This window comes from Prenolepis imparis, unplaced genomic scaffold, assembly GCF_030444845.1.
Source record: "Prenolepis imparis isolate NDT839.2.m4 unplaced genomic scaffold, iyPreImpa1.0 SCAF_5, whole genome shotgun sequence".
Taxonomy (NCBI): Eukaryota; Metazoa; Arthropoda; class Insecta; order Hymenoptera; family Formicidae; genus Prenolepis; species Prenolepis imparis.
Window position 1 is genome coordinate 10101414 of NW_028141163.1, and position 22516 is coordinate 10123929.

The 22516-nt window shown below is 37.2% G+C and overlaps 1 protein-coding gene across 20 annotated transcripts in view; it reads right to left on the minus strand.

Moving 5' to 3' along the window:
- Positions 1–22516, minus strand: part of LOC145936300 (CUGBP Elav-like family member 1-A) — a 384349-nt gene that overhangs the window by 313603 nt on the left and 48230 nt on the right. For 17 of the 20 annotated variants that reach the window (XM_083038387.1, XM_083038386.1, XM_083038379.1 and 14 more), the window contains exons 2-3: positions 14585–15443; positions 11238–11860 (exon numbers count right to left, since the gene is read on the minus strand). In XM_083038387.1, coding sequence (XP_082894513.1) covers positions 11238–11428 — 191 coding nt within the window. In that variant the 5' untranslated portion in view covers positions 11429–11860; positions 14585–15443. The remainder of the gene's footprint in view (positions 1–11237; positions 11861–14584; positions 15444–22516) is intronic. The other 3 variants (XM_083038373.1, XM_083038372.1, XM_083038366.1) reach the window with 2 other exon arrangements.

Here is a 22516-nt window from a genome sequence, read left to right on the forward strand (position 1 = left end):
GAGATCTAATAGCGCAGCTTCAAGAAATACTTCCTAACTGGATTACAGCCATTCCTCTACGTTTCTCATCGAATCAACCGATACACAGTAAGACACCTGGCAGTTAAGGAAAATGAAAAATTACTTCGTAACTTAGTTTTCGCTAAGTGGTCGGAGTGGACTTTCGTGTAGCTGCTTTCTGTAGGAAGACGGATCTAAAACAAAAGGATAAGTTCTAGGAAATACCAAACCATGAAGTGCTTCTCTTCCAGAGCCAGTTGCTTATCTCGAGCGAGAAAAACGCACGAAAGACTTTGCTTCATTTTATCGCGTGTGAGTTTGGATTGCAAAGAATTTTTTTCTAATTATCACGCGCTTTAACCTATTTTCTAGGGAAAATTGGTAAAAATATTAAATACGAAAATAATACACATAACAATTACATAATTCATATCGCAAATATAAATCGATTTTTTTTTGTAATTTTATATCAACCGTAACTATTTCCCGAGGATATACATTCAGGTTAATAATATACGAATGATGCAGGAAAAGATGTAATCGAAAAATATTACTCGTACGAACCGATTATTCATAATTACGTTTATGATATGTTATATCATTACAAGGACACAAACAGCTCGATAGGTCCAAAAGCTTGCGACTCGATCGATCATTCTCGTGTTGCGTGGGCGTATCGCTTAATCGAGATAAATTACGTGATAGTCATTATCGCCGGACCTCGTTTAACTCAACCGATGATATTTTGGGAAATATACGTTTCAAATAAAACTCGGACGTGCTTTCAATAATTTGATGCAAAAATAAATTGTATTACACGCGACGTGATAAATCAGAGAATATATAAACCCAGGCAGACTCAATACATAAACTGTTTCCAAACCAGCGAATCTCCTTTTAACCGCAAATATTAAAAACTAAATGAAGAGTAATGACAGATTCATTATCAATGCTTTAATTTTTTATATATAATATATAAAATATATTGTATATATTTATTATATATATATATAATTATTTTATGTGATATGTGAAATAAATTATGTAATATGTGATATAAACATGTATTTAATAATGTACATGTATTATTTATATATTTAATTTTTTACTAACAATATATATAAAATTGATATTTGTCAAAAAGATGTATATATCTTACAGGTGTGAATAATTGCAAATTGATTTTCCGTTAATTTCACTTTCCATGTAGAAAAGCACTTTGTGACACATTCAATTATCACGAAACTGTAAATTCGTGTGAATTAAATATGGGCCAATTTTGGCAGGGAGGACTGGAGAGGACAGATTATATGCACAAGCACAGACAAAGGTTGAAGTAGGCGATAAGAATCCTTTCGTGCGAGCGAGCACTATACCTAGGTCTGTAAAAGGTGGGTGAACCGCGGTGAAGCCGCGATCGATCGCGCGGTATCGCATGTTCTGGGAATCAAGTTCAAGCACTCCTCCGCTCTCGGTTTAATAGATCCGACTCGGTTGCCGAACTCGCGAAAGGGTCGCGGGGGCGTGAAGTTTGCGACCTGGATTGCTGCGATGACTCTCTGTCTGTCATCGGAGATCCGCGGCTCGCGAAATAAACGGCGGACCCTCTCGTCGGCGACGGAGGGCCCGTATATCGCTCTCTCTCTCTTCCTAGAGAATCACGGTAATTGTTACGGAGGTCAAGGGCTCGGCGGGGATCGCGGCGGGAATTATTTACGAGTGCCTACGACTATACGGGAACTGCAGGCGTGCGCTTTAATTTTACACGAGATCGATAGCACGTGTCGGCACGTGTTTACGGTACGGTACGACCACGTACGTCGCGCTGTCTCGACATGCACATACGTTACATATGCCCTTATCCTTTATTCATACGGCGCCCGTAGCGTGTAAAGTTCTAATCGTCAAAGGGAAACGGGTGCACGCGCGTGGGAGCCAAGGGGGGACAAGGGGGATATCTTTCCGATACGACAATAATACTCTCGTCGTTCCCGATGCGAAGGTGCCAAGAGACAATAAAATCGCGCTAAAACGCCCTCCCTCCCACCCGCCGAGGAAACATTTCGATTTTCCTTATCTCATTACGCTCAATTCGCCTTCGCTTACCTCTCTCTCTCTCCGCTGTAATAGAATCGCGACCGACGCCTTCAGAATTCCATCGACGACAGGGATTCCATACATATGTAAGCGCATGCCCGGTCGGTGTATGACCCCGTACAATATAGATATCCGATGGATATCGTCGGATGTATCAAAATAGTGTCTGCAATATTCAGATTCTAAGTAAATTTCGTATTTTCCATTTATCACCGCCTCTACGCGAAGTCATTACACAGTATAAGGTCGATATATCGTTCTGAGAGAAAAAGAATCATACGTTTAATTTTATATTTAAAAAAATTTCGCGATATAAATTTAATCTAATTTTAGAGACGCTATATCTGTATCTCTCTGCCGTAATATTTTTCCCATCCCTTCGATCTCTTTTCAGACTGGGGCAACTTTTTCCGAAGCCATTATCCGTCGCACCTGTGCGATTACGATCGAAGCTGTAATTTATGCGTAGCTGTAATTGTGTCTCTCGCACAGCGGCGTTCCGTTTCTCTCTCCGAACAAGGGGAGAAGGGGAGATATATTGATATTTTATACCCGGTAATATAGAGCGCCCGCAGGGGGTGAGTGTGTCGCTCGGTTATAACAACCCTTTTACAAAGAGGCTCCTTGTTCGTTTGCAAAGGACTGCCGCTGTAAACAACGCCGGGAACACGGGGATGGCGAGTTGTCGACGGAGGCGAGAAGTGGGTCGCTAGGACGAGAGAAAGAGCAACTTTTCCTTTCAACCTCTCGCAGGCTTGGTTGCCACCTCACATCTCTGCGAGCGCGTTTCGTTATATTCGAGAGATGATATAAAACGAGCCGATACAAAACACACCATCGACATGGGCTCTCTCTCTTCTTGCTTTAGTTGGCACTTTTAATTAGGCTCTAGCCCGCTCGTCGAGTCGAGCATGTTGTAATTTGGAAGGTTTTGTTCAAGTGTTTTAATAGTTAACTTAGCGTAGCGAAGGTCTGAAGATAGCGAGTTTTTTTTTATATTTCTGTAGCTTAAATCTTTGTATAATATATTTGTATAGTATGCACTTTGTGTATATTATATAATTTATGTTTTTAAATAAATTTTATCGTTGCGGAGTGATTCCGTTGATCTATTCCCGCGTGATTATTCCATTTAATGGTATAATTTTTTCCCGTTGACCTATTTCCGCGTGATTATTCCGTTTAATCGTATAATTTTTTTTATACATCGCACACGCACACAAAAAATATATAAAACTATTAAATATTGTACACACGTGTACACATAAACGCACATGTAAAATATATATATATATATATATATATTTTGCATCGGCCTCAATGCGTCATCGTTATATATTAATTCAATGACACGAGCAGGCGCGGCAGTTTTATAATTAAAATTTAATTAGCATTGCGCAACAACTTTTGTAGCGGAACACATCATGCAATTTTGCTTCTATAATTAATATAAAAGTACTTGTTTTTTTTCCCTTTAAAACATAAAAGCAGCACGCGCGTTCGATACGATACGGAGTATAAAAAAAAAGGAACAACAAACGCGTAACAAGAGTTTCAACGGAAAGTTCGTAACTACGTTATCAAACCCCGTTACCGTGAACTTTTCATGTGAAAATCGCTTCGATCGATCTTGTGTTTTTTGCGCTTACATTTAGCCTTTCCGACCTTGGTATTCATTGCAACGGATATATATATACGTTCTGTTCTACTTGTAACATGCGAAAACGTAGCTTTAAAAAAACATTCGATGCAGTCGTCGTATATAAATACATACTCCGACATGAGTTGTGATTCACTCACGTCATTGAGACGTCACGTGTGTCTGTGTGAGTTTGAAATAGATAATAAAAATATGACATATCGGAAGAGAGAGTCACCAATATATAAACCTTCTCGTTTCCCATTTATTTTTCATATTCTTTTTTACTTCCGTGATCTCTCTCCATCTCTCTCTATTAGGAATTTGCAAAACGTTCCTGTATCGCGACCGCTTTTGCAAGAACAATTCAGGAGAATGATAGATTTTTCCGTTAATGAAGAGAGACGTGGAAAGAGAATTAATAATTGAACGTGTTATCTGAATGGCGAGATGCAGCGAGGAGAGAGGTTCGGCTTTTATGCCGTCGCAATGGCGACGGCGGGTTAACGCACGGCTGGAGAAATATGTTACGAGTCATATTGCTGCAACCTAAGCATCCATCAGTGGCTACGCTTACTTCGCGGTCGGTTTATAGATCCGACAAATTGCATCGTTGCAAATCGTGCTTTCGCGACCATCCCGCCTATTTTCCATGCCTCTATCTCTCTCTGTCTTTCTCTCTCTTCGCTGCAAAACGCGGCTGCCGGAGGTTGAAAAGATTACCGTCGACAGATTACCGGATGTTAAAAGCGCTTTCGCGGACGAGCCAGCCCGGCGGAAACTCGCGGATTAACGAACAAAGTAACGGCTCTGTTATCCGCTTAAGTAAATTCGTTGATAAAATTTTGCCTTGCTTCGTGATGGATTTGATCGGTTCACCGCACCGAAGGCGATACGATAGAGGGATTGAATTATGATGAACGAATATCCGGGTAAGGGTATTGATGCGGCGCGAGCAACGGGGTGAGAGGGATAACAGCTTGTCACTGAGCATGAATGTGGTGACACGAGGCTCAACCTTTACTCCTGGAAAGTGTCCTCGTGAAATGACATTACATAATATTACTCTCAAGCACACACATACACACACATATGCACACACACATACATATATATATTAGCTTCATATAGATTATTCAGATTATTTAAAGACAGTTTGTGCCAAAATATTAAAAAAATACAAGGGTGTTTCAAAAAGTATAACAGCAAATTAAATATTTTGAGATATATAATTAAATTAGAGATTTTTCAAGATAATTATTCTCCTTTTCAATACACTTCTCATATCGACTAGAAACATTTTTTTCTAATGGAATAAAGAAGTTGATGCAACGATGTGAGAAGTGTATTGAAAAGGAGGGTAATTATGTAGAAAAATGACATATCATTTGTTTCTCTAATTGAATTATATATCTCAAAATATTTTTAATTTGCTGTTACTTTTTGAAACACCCTCGTATATTACGTTTATGTAGATATAATTTAACTGAAATTTAATTGTACAGTTTAATACAGTTTAAATTTTGAATTACAGTGAATCTAAGCAGCGCTTAAAATCATTGGAGAATACAAAATTAATTGTATGATTCTGATAAAATCTTTTAACTATGAAAAATATCGATGACATTATTGCCTCAAAATTAATTTTGACCCGAAGATTCGAGTACCTAGTTAAAGCACTGAGAAAATTCTATTAGTAAGCGCCGCATTTTCAAGCTCGCCAATCGCGTTCTTACGTCTCACGCTTCCGGGCGTGCTGTTCGGATCCGTTGCACGGTGGGGACGAGAAAGAAAGGAGAAAAAAAGGAGAAAAAACTGCAAGACAATGCCGTCAGCTCGAAAAGAGAAGGAATAGCTGGAGCGTGTCGGATATTATTGTCGTCGTCGGTGTAAGTGGTATGGGAAGACGGGGAGGTACGAGAAAGAAAGAGGGTGAAAGAGACCAGACACACGCGGAGGAAAGTCGTTGTCGGTCGCACATGCACACCGCGACGGCGACGACGATACAATTTGGAGCTTTGCACCGGAGGCATGTGACAATATCACGGCTACGTGCTATGTGCTACACGCGGAGCCGACGCCATGCTTGGGAACTGCTTACGCCTACGCAGAAGAACGCAGCCACTGACACGAGTAGTCGGGAAGCCGGGTATAGTAGCGTATGCACACGTGTCAAAGCGAAAGAATGGGGTGGGTTTTGGTCGGGGGATGCGCAGGGAAGGTTAAGGAATGGGATGGCGATGTATATGTATATCCCGAAGTGGTGGATAGGCGCGTGCTTGGCACGAAGATTTTCTGTACTTGGATTTGTCAGATTTGTCAGATTTCTCAGACAACGTCTCTCCTACCGTCCTTTCTTTTTCAAACTAGCGCTCGAGGTTACCTCTTTCCCCCCTCTTATGTCTCTCACTTTTACATGTCCATAGGGAACATTGGACACTCTTGAAAGATTTCGCGAAATGATATTCTTTCAGAATAAATAAAGCGAATAAACTATCAAATTGCAATTTAAACATATGTCATAAATTCTACATGTTATATTTATTATTATATTTAGAAAATGCCTTCCGTTACTAAACTGATACGAAATAAATGAAAGAATCTACTGAAAAGAGAGACACGTATCTTACTTTACAAACGATCAGAATTAATCATTTTATCAAGCCGGAAAAATGAGAGTTCCAAAGTTCAGACGCGCGTTATCTGTCTCATCTCGCCGTCTGCTATATCCGAGAAATGATTGCGTTCTTCGCCAAAACGTTTGTCAGCGCGCGAGAAAGATGCTGAAGTACCCGAAGCCTAACAATAGCATCGCCGCGAGGCTCTTTGTGCCCGATGTCTTGATTTCCCCGTCAGTGGCTTCAGTAAATCTTTCCGATCCTTCTTCCCGACAGGATTGCATTGCTACAGCTTCGCGCGGATTTTAAGTGTTTCTCGTGTCTGCTCTCGACAGCGACAATCATGTCTGTCGCGTACGCGCGATCGATTTTTACCGGAGCGGAGGTAAAAGCGCGCGGAAAGAGAGAGGACTCTCGGACTTTGCGTCTGACGCTTCATCGATACGGATTTAATTTTCGTGAAAGCGGACGCGACCGGGGAACGAGTGTATGCGAGCGAGATCCGAATAACCCGTGAAACCTACGAAGATAGAATATGGAAGGCAGAGCGAGGAGGGAGATCTCTACGGCCCGGGATACGTGACCGGACACGACAACTCGAAGATAGAAAAATGATCTATCGACCAAGTTCGTTGGTAGAGAGGTGCCGATAGGAAGATGGATGGCGCGGTAATGCTGTTTGCAGAGAGTTCCAATTTCTCTGTCGGATAATATAATTCCCAATCTCGCAATGTTGCTGCTGCTCTCGCGCCGCAAGCATCGCGGCTTCGCGGATTAATGGCACGTGGTGAAATGTGTATCGGTGACAGATCGCTATATGATCGATGAATGTCACTAACGAGTTGGGAGGGCATCGCGAGAGAAAGAGAGATATATCGCAAATTTATAAAAATTTTTTTAAAAGAAATTAAGTGATGAGTACCAAATTAATAATATTAGCAAAAATTAAATTAAATTAAATTACACATTAAATAACTGTACATCTTTATATGAATAATATCTATTCATATGTTAATATTATCTTATATAATCTATTATATCAATTTATCGTTTTATATAAATTATTATCTTCTATAAAAATATAAACTAAATAAAATTTTATATATAAAAATATATAAAATCTATATATAAATAAATAAAATATATAATATAAAATACATAAAATCTTATATAAAAATCTTATATAAAATTAATGTCTTATAGGAGACATGATTTTGCGCATACAAATTATTAAATGCAGATAAAAATATTACCGAAAATATTTATCTCTGATATGAATTGCAGAGAAATCTTGAGAACATTCGTTTTCTTCGAACCAGAACGAGAGTAGCATGGCGGTGCGTAAGACTCGATAAGAATTATTATCAGCGTTTCTCTAGATACGGCGCGATAATGCGAGAAATGCGCCACGTAAAACACTATATTCGCGTTACCCGAGGCCGACAAATATTTACGTAATTCACAATGAGTAAACTATGCAGAGAGGTACCCTAATCGTTCTCCAAGGCCTGGGTAGATAGAAATCGTTCCTGTCGACAAGCAGAAATTAATTTCTACGTGTTTCCAGCGTGGCGAGGCATTCGAATCTAGATAAAGGGATCCAGGGCTCGACCTTTAGGGTCCACGGCGACCCTTTTGTTAAACGAATTTCTCCCTAGAGCCGCACATATCACTTAAACCCTACAATTGTCAAGGAACCCGGTACTGCTGTTAGCGTCATCCCGTAAACTTACCTAACGGTTTAACTCTGCAATCGTCTTATCCGATTTGTGAAAGAAAAAGTGCAATGTGTATTTTATTCGTCAGGATTGTATTGCGCATCGTTTATTAAATGATGCGATTGCTCATTGTGGTAATATATCGCGGATAATGCAATAAATAATACGCATCACGTGTATGGCAATATCAGCTGATATTTGCATGGCGTAAAATTAAAATAAACATCGTATATATGCACGTTGATATATCATTTATTTTATATGTCACCGGTATTACACGTGACAATATGTTATGCTTTCTATTTAGCGATTTTACCATTTTATGAGATTTATGCGCGCGACACGTTAGATAATTATATTTAAAAAAAAAAGATTAATCTCGTTTCGTATAATTCATTATACTCCGTGCTACTCAATAATAATTCGCCCCTATTCTCTTAAATAACGTTTCGATGGGATGTAAAAAAAATCAATTTTATAGAAATTTATAAAAAATGCACGACATATTTTCATTTAACAAAACTCGGATGAAGCATCTCCATCGGCATTCGACAATATTTTAACATGTAAATGTTCGTTACATTTTTTTACTATTTGCGTCGTACACAGAAATTGACTACGTTACATGAATTATTTACACACGTTTCTCCCCTCAAAAGAACATGTCTGATAAATGGATGCTTCCAACCTCTTTTTTTTTCTCCTCTACGACTCTTTCAATCGATAACTTACTATTTGCCGAATAAATAATTGAAAAAAAATATACATATATCCGTCTTGATTCGCGCAACCAGATTTTTCAATTTCACGGATCGTTCCTTTAGCGAGAGAGAGCCTCGGCATATCTGGAGCTTCGGGTACGAGAGAAATTCCGCTCTTCGAATCGCGCGCATTTTACGTATGATGGGTACATATTTCAGCGACATTCACTCCGCAGGGGGTAGATGAAGAAGAAGAAGACTTTGGGAGAGGCGAGGAATGGCGCAATGTGTCGCGCCAAAGACCGAGAGAGACGAACCTCTCGCCCTCGCACATCGAAGAATGCCGGGGAGTTATTTTAGGCCTTCATTGCCTTCCCATTCTACGGAGACATTTACGCGACGTAACGAAATAATGAAGAAAAGCGCCCTTTACCGGTGCGACAACACTCCTCTTTCAAAAAAAAATCTTTCCTCTGTGAACTCTCTTTCTTTCTATCTTTCTCTTTCTTTCCCATCCTTGGTTCTACCTTTACTCTTTTCTCTTTCTCTCTCTCTCTCTTTTTCTTTCTCATTCTCTTTTATGATTCCTGAAAGAATACCGGAGCACACGGTAAAGGGAAGACTTTACGATGATGAAGAGCGTCGTGACATTCTCAGCGCATAAATACTTTTTCCATTATAAAGGGACAACATAGAGTAGAAACGTGAGCCCTTGTTCTAGGAGCTCGCCTCTTTGTTCTCGCAAACAGTCCTTTTAAAGCTGTGTTTATGAAAAAGTTACGGGTTATCTACGATATAAGCGTAAGCGGGCCACGCGTTTTCAAGCACTCTTCAGCTAAGAGCCAATGAAATATGATCGGTACAATCGAATCTGCGTCTTATTTTAAAGAAACCTTATTGTCTCAATCAAACGACATCTCCAAAGATATTTCTTACTCGGTTGAAAGGAAGAGCGTTATTACTTATACCTCTAACATTATGCCTTCCCTTTCTCTTCCGCTCGATTTTCTGCTCTTACGAAGAAAGTCTTGACATTTTTTTTTTCATTATGTCAAGTAATATATCATTCTCTTCTACAATCAATAAAATTATATAAAAAAGAAGCGAACAAACGGCATGATAAACATTAAATTACATTTTTCAAACATTTTTCAGTTGCCGATCAAGTAGTAAAAGCAGAATTTTAAAGAGTCAACCTAAAATGTCACAACGTTTTTTTTCAACAAGAGCAAATAAATTTCTACATTTGTTATATGTCACAGAAATTATTTCATATCATTATTTCATATCGTTATTTCAATCTTTTGAGTATGAAAATCTAATTAATTATTAAATTATTTAAGGTTTATTAAGATTACAAAGTGTTTCTACAGGCCTTGCCACGTCGAATCAATTATATCGCGACAAACTTGGCGCGTGACAGTATTTTAAACGATTTAAACCAAGTTTCATTCAAAGAGCTAGTTAATTAATCATATTAATTATATTATATCTAGCTATAATACAGATCTTAAATTTATTAGCGGCCAGAGAGAGTTTTCTCTCTCTTTCTCTCCCTCTCTACATCTCCTTTACACAGACAATATGTTAAGTAACAACTACAGAGCACAAAAGCAGCATCCAGGCGACGTTTCACTGCGTTTCGCTTTATTATACTATTGGTACAGATAGAGCAAGAACTCTAGTTACACATGATTAACGTTAATTGCTGTTGCTGCAACCGACTCTTGAATATGTTAATTAATCCTGAAATGGTAACGCGTATGTAAACCGAGCAATGTAAACAAAACATTTTAACAGATTGCCGATGGGCTGCGAGATTCACTCATCCGGTATAATATAGGAATTCCCGTAACGTGTTATCAGTGTAAAATGGGCGACCTACTTTTAAGTTAGTCAATAATTATTCGCAGTAGTGAACATCACTGTGTTTTGTTACTGTAGTTAACAACTTGTCTCAAATGCTACGGTCTAAAGTTATTGTTACTAAAAATTTCAATACTTTCTGGAGGACGATAACCTATGGGGCATGAGGACTATTTTATTTTCAGAATTACTCGCAGAAAAATGATAAAAAGTAAAAATTACTCTAATGATTCTTGGAGCGTAATAATTATTAATTACCATGCAAAACTGTTTACTTTTAAGATTAAAAAATGTGATACCACTGTTGATACGTATAAAAAAAATATCGTAGATATATTTTTATCAAGTTTTTGTTATTTTTTTTTACCATCTAAAAGTTATTTTAAAAAAGTTTATTTATTTTTTTAAAATATTCCAAAGTATTTTCTAAAAGTATTATTTATTATATTTAATTTAAAATGTACGAAGCGCAAAAAAAATACTTTTAATAACTTTGTTTAAAATTGGTTTACGATTTTTTAAAATGATTTTATAATGTTTTATAAAATATAAACATTGCGTTGCATAGTGTAAAGTGTAAAGATAACAAAAAACTCACGTGTTTTCCTTCTGGTCGCCGTTGGCCGAATGTGACGGTGACGGCTGGGCCTGTTTGGAGTAGGGATGATGGTGCACATTGTTGTTATTATTGTTGTTGTTATGCATGTGCACCTTGTTGGCGTTGCTGTCCGTGGGAGAGCCCGGCGAGATTTTGCCCGCCAGAGCGTTGAGCGACTGCAGCATTTTCATTGGGATCCGTCTGACGGCCAACTCTCGGTGACTTCGATCGACCTCGTTTATCCTTGAGGAAGACAGGATTATTGTACACTTGCGGTTTGAAGGCGTCGAACCTTCAAACTCTACTGTATTTATCGGGCTATTTGTACGAACGAACACAGGACACTCTCGGTTCGCGTCGAACGACGAATTCGTAATTCTCTAGCACGCGGAATCACACACTCATCACGTGGTTTAAGTAAACACACCGACAACACGAGAGGCTGACAATTCTGTCAAAGTCTCGACTCGTTCGAGAGCAGCACGTGGCGGCCGATCGAGACGATCGCGTTTGTTTTTCTTCTCTTTTTTTCTTTTTCGTATACTTCAGAATGCCGGAAAAGCGGATAGAGGAGCGCCTTTGGAGATCCGTTGAAGCACAATCCAGCTGTAGAATACGAAACCCTGTGAACAAGTACCGGTGTGTAGAGTGATAAGAATCTTATCTAACAGTCGCGAAATTTATTGCGCGCTGATTATTATCATTCTCGAAATATACGCGTCGTTAAATTTTATCGTTAATAATTTCAGTTCTCATGTTCGCTCTCGATTTAAGATTCTGACGTGATACGCTACGATGCTGCTAATGGATTAATTATTGCAACGATTATAAAACAACTAATTTGAATGCATCGCAGAAATAGACCAGGTCTATTTCTGCTTCGACATCTATTATTATTTTTCATGACTGAACGTCTTGTTTAATCTAATCAATTTTACAAGAAAAAGTGTATTATATATCTCAAAGATTATATTGAAATTTCTATTGATCTAGTAGAATGCAACCTTTTTGTAATTGTACACAAAAATGGATTTATAATAAATACAGATGTGCTTGCTAGGAATAAATATATTTTTTGTATTTAATAAAATGTATTTTAAAAATCCACTTTTTTGTGCAATTATTGTAAGAAATTTCATCTTGCCTGTGATTCAGCCAATTTAATTGAAATACCGATCTCAAAATAATTTTTTACAATTGCACACAGAAAATTGATTTGTATATATGTACAATCAGATCTAGGAATAAATATGTTATATATTTCCAAATGTATTTTTTTTTAAATCCACTTTTTTGTACAATATTAATTTATTGATTGAGAAATTTCATCTTGCCTGATTCAGCCAATTTAAATAAAATACAGATATTAAAATTCACATAAAGTATAACGTTCTCATTTATTCACATAAGCGCAACATGTTTATTCGATTATTTAGTTCTCGAAACCATTTTCGGCATTGTAATTCGACTGTGTGGGATGTAAAATGTGGCAAAGATAACGTGCACACAAAGACGGTGGGAATAAAGGACGACATCGAAGGAAAACTGGCTGAGCAGAGGCGCGTGCGGAGGCTTCTTACGAGAAACTGCTTTGCAACGAGTCAATTAAAAGTTTAAGTTTAATTAGAAACTCTCTCGACTCATGTGCGATGCGCGAGGGAGAGTTTTGGTTTTCCCGCTCGGCTTTCTTCCATCTCTCTCATTTTTTCGCCCCTGTACATCTCTCGCTCTCGCTCTCTGTCTTTCTTTTTACAACTAACTCTAATTCCAAGTTACCAGGACACGACTTCCCTTTGTTTCACGCGCATCTCGTAGCAGGTCAAGTCTTAGAAGAGATACGCGCAATAGCAAGAAACTGATAGAAGGAGAGCTTCAGCGAATACAGAGAGAGAATTCGTATATATGTGTATGCGTGTCACCTAAGAATTCGAATTAGTTTCCAGCTTGGCACGAAGGAGCATTTCCCGATTTTCCGTTGCAATAGACGAAACCCTATATAAGTGAAGCGTCTTCAACTTTAGTAGAAGCAGAGCAAAGTAGAAGTTAGGAAAGGACGGATGAAATTTAGAATCTTCAAATGTATGTTTGTAGAGCTGTTTCATGTATATTTGGTATGTAAGTTATATTTGATATTACTAACTCGATAACTTTGATTATAAATTACGTTGGAAATTTCTTGATTTTGATATAATATCGAGACTTAATTAAGATTATCAAATTTAATTTCAATAAGTAAATCCTATACTTTAGTACTACCAGTGCATATAATGGAGCAAAAATTAGGCAAGATGTACGTAATTTGCTTGGGCTTTCACGTCACAAATCTAAAATACAATTTAGAGAGAGAGTAATTTATGACTCTTCAGAATTTAGATGAAAATAACTAGATCAATTTTCGGGACTTAATTGCAACAATTTTATTTAGTTTAACAGTTTAATCAAAATTAATCTCTGAATTAGCACAAGAAATTGATAGATAGAAAAAGATATTTGTTAGGTATACATTTTAGAATATAAATTTATATAATTTTTATTAATCTCTATATATATTAATTGTTTCAATAAGTTTATTACTGACGGTTCTACAAAAGCATTTATGCTGCATTAATCATCAACTTTGTTAGATCAGGGAAAAGATTTACCAGTTACCAGCGATTATATAGAATAAAACGGACTTTGAAAGAGTCGACTGTTGAAGTAATTCGAAGTGAATGTCCGTCGGTTTTACTAAACCCTCCCGGCTCTTGTAAAACCAAGCGAGAGAATTGAATAGGTACTTGCAAATCTCTGCTGCCACTATGTGCAACGCAAGAGAGGAAAGAGAGGCGAAGCCGACGCGATGGGCGTAAGAACTCGCGAAGGGATTTTAGCCTCCCGCGGATTACATTTGGAGGTCCGCCGAGGGGGCAAAAAGGATGAGGGCGCAGGAAACGCGTTGGTTTCAAGGGAAAATACAAGCGCGAAGCGAAGGTGCAAATTCGCGGCGAGGATGGGAGCTATAATTACCGGAACTACAGCGGTTGTCAAATGTCAAAGAGGTCGCACATAATTTAACACGCGAGGTGAAAACTGTACAAAGAGAGCTCGGAGGCGAGAGAGCAGAGAGCGGGAAAGATAGAGAAAAATAAAGAAAACGAAGAGGACCTGTTCGCTACGAGAAACAAGAGTGAGAAAAAAACAAAGGGAACAAGAAAAAAAGATGAGAGGGAAGGAATGAAGGAAAGAGAGGGACAGAGAGAAACTGATATGTTACCCCCTAAACCTTTTGTTCTCTATACATTTATGCCTCTTTGCATCCCTCTCTCTCTCTCTCTCTCTCTCTACCTCTCTCCTCAATTTCCTCTCACCTTCTCTTCTCGTTTTTCCTCGTTCGCGCCCCCGATGTTACGTGGCCGCTTTTTGTCGCCGTCCACTTAACGCGTTAAAGCGTCAAATTAAAAACTCGAGACGGCTTGAAAAAGATGGCGATTAGTCGCTCTCTGATTGCCCGTTATCGTGTCACGCCGCTACTTTATAACGCGGTCTTTCTCTCACCGACAAAAAGGCCCACCTTCTAACGAGCACCGAACGCCTGGTCCAGGAAGCAAGTCAGTACTCTCTCAAGATACCTCTTCGAAGCTGCAGAATGACACGTGATGCGCGATATCACTGCGACCTGAGATATTACGACGCGACGATCTCGTCGACGGCACCTGAGCACTACAACTGACGACTCGACGAGCGCAGTGGCCGGCCATCATATCTCCGGATAAGCCTTATCGGTATCCAAAGACCCCACCCTTCGTCCATGGGCCGCATCCCTCTCGCGACTTTTTTTATGACGTTTCGCGTATTTTTCTGCTACGTCGACGTGTTCGTGCACAAACTTCGCTTATATATTTTCTCTTTCTCTTTCTTTTTCTCTAATACTGAATGCACCTATATCGGACACCTACACGTCGAGCACGTTGTTCGAGTTACCAGTTTGTAACGTCGACGAGGAGATCCTCTCTGCAGTAGCGCGTGATCGTTCATGCACGATTTAGACACGTCATGACGACACTGGCAGCGACGTTTTTTTTTTTTTTTTTTTGGGATATAAACGATAATCGCGTTAAGGAGCGCGGAGTCCCACGATGATGATCATTTTAGTCCCGCGATATCACTTATAATCCATGAAGGACGAAAGCCGCGTCGATATTACGACGTCGCCATGTCGGTCGTCATCTGCAAAGAATGTTCACCTGTTAAAGGTACCTAAACCTCATAAACATCTTAATCAAAAACGTCGTTGAAGTCGCCCGTTCAGAAATCGCAAAGCTACACACAACCGCGTTGAATGGATAATTAACCTTTCGTGCAAATAACATTTTTTTTTAATTAGAGAGGGAAAAATTATAAATTAAAAATAAAATTGTCGATCTTTCAGAGAAATAAATGAAATGAGTGCAATCTGCTTAACACTTTCTCATACATGTATATACGTATGTAAACAAGTCCCTCTTCGAGAGGTAATATACGACCGGATGTGTCGCCCTAAAAGCGCCTAACAGCTACGCTGTTAAAAGCGAAAGAATGTTCGTCAATATTTTCTCACTACCAGAGCGAGGCGATGAAGCAGACACCGAACCGGCGTTCTTGAAGATTAGATAAGACGCTTCGCTTTAGTGACTTGCACAACGATACCGCTGCCCTCGAGACGTTACTGTCAAGCGCGACTGTCGGCGGCGTTGGTGCATTCAACGCTGGTGGATGCAACGGCACGAGAAATATTTGACGTTTATTGTATAAGTAAGTGCCCGACAATGTGCCCGTCAAACCGCTAAAAGCGGCGCGCGCGGAAATATTTAGTGGATGTACACGTAGCCATAAATTACGAGGCATTATTGCCTCGACGCTCCACCTCGAGTGACGCTCGTTACATGCCTTTCAAATTAGACTTCCGTAATCCGAATGGCCTCGTCGCGTTTAAAACCTTAAAGTGTCGTTCGTGGTTATCGCGCGATACAAAGTGTCATACGGCGCGACGTTTGATTGATAAGCGAAGCAACTAGTGCCATCAGGGGCACTAACGTTCGCAAATCGCATCGCATAATATACAACATTAATAATAAAAAATGTCAAACTTTTATACACAAATTTTATATGATTATATGTATAACATTTCTCACATATATAAAATTCCCTCCAAAAATATTTAGAATTATAAACAAAGAATGTAAAACATATAGTAATCTACTTTCTTGTCAAAGTAAATTTTGTGATAAACGAGGAGTAAAATATTAATAATTTTCTGCAAAAATTTTAAAAATTATATTCACATAAAGACATTTAAATTTCTTTGCAAAAATGGCTTTTCAGCAAGTACTATGTATGGTTTCAAGTAATATTATACTAGATAAATGACGTGGTCAAATTAGAAATGTCTTTTGAACATCATGCACGATATTATTTTCATCAAAAAATACGTTAAAATAAAACAAAATAATACACAAAACTTTATTATCGCGTGGTACTATAATTATTGTATGTACATAAAAAATTATTATTAATATATGAATTGTATATATTTGAACTTATTAGAGAGTAATTTTCTTCTTGACCCTATTTATTTCATGATCGATAGCTTTCAGAGAAATATATAAATTTCGAGATTGCTTCAGGTCGGAATTTCCATAGAGCGAATATTTTTGCATATTTTATAACTTTATTGCATCATTTGACGGGTAAATAATAACAGATCGATGAATAATATCAGCAACCGAAGGTTTACGAAATATTGAAATGCGTTACAACAGAGCATTATTCAATATAGCAATTAAAAATTCGTTCCGATTGATATTAACGCACGCTCACATATCTGATGTATTTCACTGCAAAATTACGTTACAAAGAGGAATTGATAACGAGATTGTTGCCAAGCCGATAAATGCAGCAGAATGCAAGTAAATATTTAACTATACAATATTTTCATCGAGGAAAGCCTTTTATATGAGATAGAAATTTCTGCAGAAATGGCCGTTACGTTTCTAGCGCCCCAAGCTCCCGAAACAAGTTTCGGAAAGCGTTTTGTTCACGTAAAAAGTAAAATAAAGTTGTGCAATTCAAGCACAAAATTTTAGATCATATTTCCTGAAGCAATTAACTGGTCCTTTGTGTGATAGTATTATTTGCGACTAATTATTTAGATTTAGAATAACGTAGAGAATAGCGATGGTATATAATATGAGAAGAAGAAATACGATATCAAACTTGAGAATGTTAGAAAAATTATATCGACATATAATTGCGATATTATACGATAGGAATGTAGAATTGTTAGGAGTTATCGATTGACAAGTGAATTATTTCGCATAAATGCAGTGTAGAGACGGTTTGAAGTACGTTAGGCGTAAATAAGCGGCAACCCCGGTATAAGCAGGTACATATGAACGCGCCAAGTGTGTATCTAGTTCTCGTCCGAAATAACAATGCAGACTAAGATAGTATCGTTATATTGCATAGCTAAGCAACCATCATTTATTTGCTGGGGTAAAACAGGGCTCCGGTTTGCAAACGGACAAAGAGGTATTGTTCTTTCGAAGGATCTCTCCAGCACGCGTGCACGGTTTCCTACTATTTACACGGCCTAACTCAACATTATATCCCAAAGTTCGCGCGGCTCTCTCCACGAATGATGTATTCCGGGAAAGTCACGCTTCACGCGAGCAAGAGAGAATTATATATCTAATACATAATCTATTTATCTCACGACTTTGCGCGCAAAACAGAAATAACATTTCGCTCCTGATTGTATCTGCGGGTGTTGCATTATGCGAGTTATCTTTCATCAGACACGCGCTCTCTTTTAATTTTAATATTCATCCAAAAGCTACTTATACAATTCTTTCGGAGCAAATTTTTGTTAAATTGTTTCTATTGAATCTATTTACGAAAAAAAATCTGATTAAGATCTTCTTTATTAAGGCATGGTTCTCCCGACACCAATTTCGAGGGAATCAAATGCAGAATGCAATGAAATTCAAGTGGCAAGAACTCGACGAGAAATTTGCGAGAATTTTTTCGCCGAGTGTCTCTAAGTCCTAAAGTCCAGCGAGTCCGGACAAGTTATCGTCTCTCCCAGATGGCTCTCGAACAACAAATCTTTCGAGGGTGACAGCGTTCTTTTTTTTTTATCCACCGTAACACAACGAGACTCTCTTGCAAACTTCTTAAAAGTCGACAAACGAGAAATTTTCCGAGAGTCGTTCTCAAAAAGTACGACGGTTCAATAAGCGTTTGACGATTCGCTCTTGTACGATCAATGAATTTATTTACATTAATGTGAATTCTTAAGAGAAATGCAATTTTTATCAGCGCAAACAAAAAATCTATTTACACCATCATTTTCGATCTAATATGCACATCGCTAAATGTAGAATATTATTAAAAATATGACACAATAATTATAGTTTATCTTAAAGTTAATATTAAATATCAAAAGAATTAAAAAGTTTAAACACACTCAATATACGAAACATTCATCTAGAATCTGTTAAAATAAAAAAAATATTCGTCTGAAATCATCTAAAAATCGTGTAATGTAAATAAAACCTCGCTGTAAAATAAATATACATAGTTACAATAGCCAATATAGCCGGCGAAAAGCGCGCGATATTTATTAAAACGACGATAAAATTACACAATTGCATGATCGTATATTTATTTGGAATACTGCGCTCTCTGCATTATTATATACATATATATATTGTTTTGTGCACTCTGTATAGTGCATTCATTTTTCCTCGCCGGGTGAAATTGCGCTCATCGCGCCTCATTTAGTAAAATACATTTTCTGACCCGATTACAAATATTCCCGCGATCGAATCTTTTTCACCCCAGCCCCCGTTTGCCGTTTAATACATTAAATACGAATACTCGTTATGCGGCTCACATTTATGCAAACGACGTGCACGAATATATAATATCGCATATGTAAAAGTTATAATCGTGAATGTTGTTTGTGCGCGGGAGAATTCCAATGCGCGCCCCTCCGGAAAAAGATATACTTTACCCGATAGAAATACGGTCGGAGAGAAAAGTAGTACGGATGCAGAGTGTGAAGATGAAAAGTTACAAGAATGTTATTACCGCCATGAATTGCCAAAGGCAGGTTGCGTTTTCCAGCCCGTCGGAAATGTTCCCCTGCGGTTCGCAGCGTCCTTTTTGCTCCTCAAACCTGTTCCATTTTCTACGTCGAAATGCGACACGAAATCTCATCGAGGAGTACGAACGTAATATTATATAAGACTGAATATATAGGTAGAGTATAATGCATAAAAGTAGAGAAGCCATATAAACTTTACAATGGATAAAGCGATGTAATGGGAAAAAATAATATAATCGTGTAACAATTGAAGTATCAGTAATACTTAAAAAAATATTATTTTTACATATATATATATATATATATATATATATATAGCATTATTATTATTATTATTTAGAAACATATTATATTATTTCATTAATTCAATAATATTATGCGCCATTATCACGTGAAGAGAGAAAGAGCAACGGTATATATTATTTATAAACGAAAAATTTCATGAAAAGTTAAAAGAACTTTTAAATTATTTGTAGTTTTTAATGATTACATTGTATAAAGAAAAAAGCACAAAAAAAGAGATAAATTATATTTGTTACTTTATCGTTTAAAATTTCTCTTCAATATCTCATTGTCAGTCTCCTATTAATCATATTAATATTAAAAAATTATATATTATTATGATCAGTTACTATATGATGATGAAACCATGTTATTCTATTAATATACGATTTCGCGTATTCCTATAAATTGCATTTAGTAATTAAACATATATCTACATATCATATAATTTATACTTGCCAGTTCAAGCCCGATAATTACGAGAGCAATAATTTACAATCAAATTTAATTATTATGTAATTGTTGTATAAGATTAGTATATATATCACGTAAGTATAGTAATTATAAGCCATAAATTATCTTAATGCCATATAGGTATATCTCGTTCTCAGTTTAATACTATTTGAAAAATGCACGATAACAATCCAAATTCCATAGAGAATGTAACTTTATCGATATAATATGCCAATTATAAATGCAGCCACATAATAGGAATACCACAGACTGAGTATTATAGTTCGTCGTTGCGGACATCCTATGTAGCCAGGTGTATCGCGCTATTCGCCAACTGGGCGACGATGTGTGCTCGTTATTAGCAAAATTGCGTGAGCTAATTTACTAATTAGAGATTAACGATGGATGCTCGTTCCGGATGTATTGATGGATTACTGTTTTCGATCTGCTACGAGCGGCCATTATGATACAGTTTATCGATGTATCTCTCTCAATCGATATTAGTTACTTTTTAAACATGTGTTATACAATAATGCGGTTAATTAATAGCAGCAATATGACACAATGCTATTATGTAAACAATTATATTCTCGTTACCGCTGTTAAATATACAGATGTGGTAATTTATGTACCATACTCCGCGTACTATTTAAAAATGTATAAATAAATATTTTAAAATTCAGATGGGTGGATATTTTTCTGTAATTATTATTTTATCAATTTTGCAAATTTTAGAAAGCACGTAGAAAAAGAAAACACAGATATATATCTCGAAATATATTATCCGTAGTATGTAAGTTTGACGCGAATCGACTTTTCGCTGATAAACAAGAGAGAGAGAGAGAGAGAGAGAGAGAGAGAGATTCGTACCGAATGACACGGCATCGCCCATTACCGATGACACAACTAATTAATTAGTGATTAGCGATGAAAGCTCGGTCGCTCTTCGCTGTATTGATGGATTGCCATGTTTCCGGTTCGCTTCAGCCATACATTATACCAACAAGTACTCCTAATAGTCATATCACTCGATCGACATCAGCTAAAAGCATTTCGCGCGTTCCAGGATCTATTCCCCCCATACATTATCTCGTGCTTTAAGAAAGAGACATGATGATATAAATTGATTACTTCTGACTCGATCAATTAATTAATGTACCCGATAGATAGCTTTTCCGTCATAATAGATTTGTCCATATTTCATATCCGTATATAATAATATTTCTTCCACTCTGTTTGTATATTTTTTTATTCAAAATAATAATGTTATTCAGTAATAGCCTGACTAATTTATCTTTGATTTAGATTAGTTAGAATATTCGAATAAAGAAAAAAAAAAAAGATGTAATAGTTTTTTTGTGAAGAAAGATAAACTGTTTATAATTTATTTTTGAAAACTCTTTAATAAATTATATCAGAAATATTATATTTATAATCCATTTCACTTCCAAGATTTGCCTAAATTTATAATTGAATGAAAATTCTTAATAATAAAAACTACCATTGTCAATAAAATATTTAAAGTAATGTCACAAGAATCTTTATCTTATCATTTATTAACTTTGAGCAGAGGAAATATAAAGCTGGATACTTTAAATTAAATTCCACACAGCAGGGATATATCATCGATGATACGCGGAAGTTTTGCGGCATTTTCATCGCGAAATACGGTCATTATGGAAATTCCACACTCACGGGAGCAGCCGGTTTGTGCACGGTCCATCGACTTAAGTTCGATATGAGACCAGACTAAGGAACAGCAGTTTCGCGATAGAGCTTTCGCAAAGCTTTCGGGATAGCGGACGCGAGACGAAAGACGAGGCAGCCTGAAATCAGGGAAAAAGCTACGACGAAAGAGCATTCCTCCTGGGATTGATCCCAAACGGAGGGATAAGCGTTATCGACGTGGACACAACCTTACGCACGGCCTCCTATCGAGCATTTCCAATCACGAGATTGCTCAATCGCAGCCTGTCTTTTTTTTCTCCGAGAGAGTTTTGCTTTCCTCTTATTTGCTAAAGCGAAAAAAGACCGAGGCCAGATTAAAAAGTGCGACTACGACCCTCGAGAATGATTATCTCTCCGGTACCTACAATATACAGATAAGGGAACACAGGACAAGAAATGAATGGCGCAAATACGTCTGCTGGCTCAATCGGATTGAGCACAGTCGGAATAAAGTCCGATGTGATCTCTGATTGAAAATTGTTGAACAACACAATGACTATTCATTAATTCTCATACGAAGAATGTTATATTTTTTAAAGATAAAAATGTGATTTAGTTTAATGGTAATATTTCTGATTTTTTGTTAAATATTAATATCAAGAAACTTGAGAGAGAGAGAATTAAATTTTTCTAATTTTTTTCATATAATTTTAAGAGTAAAAATTTTAAAATTACTTATTAGATAATATAT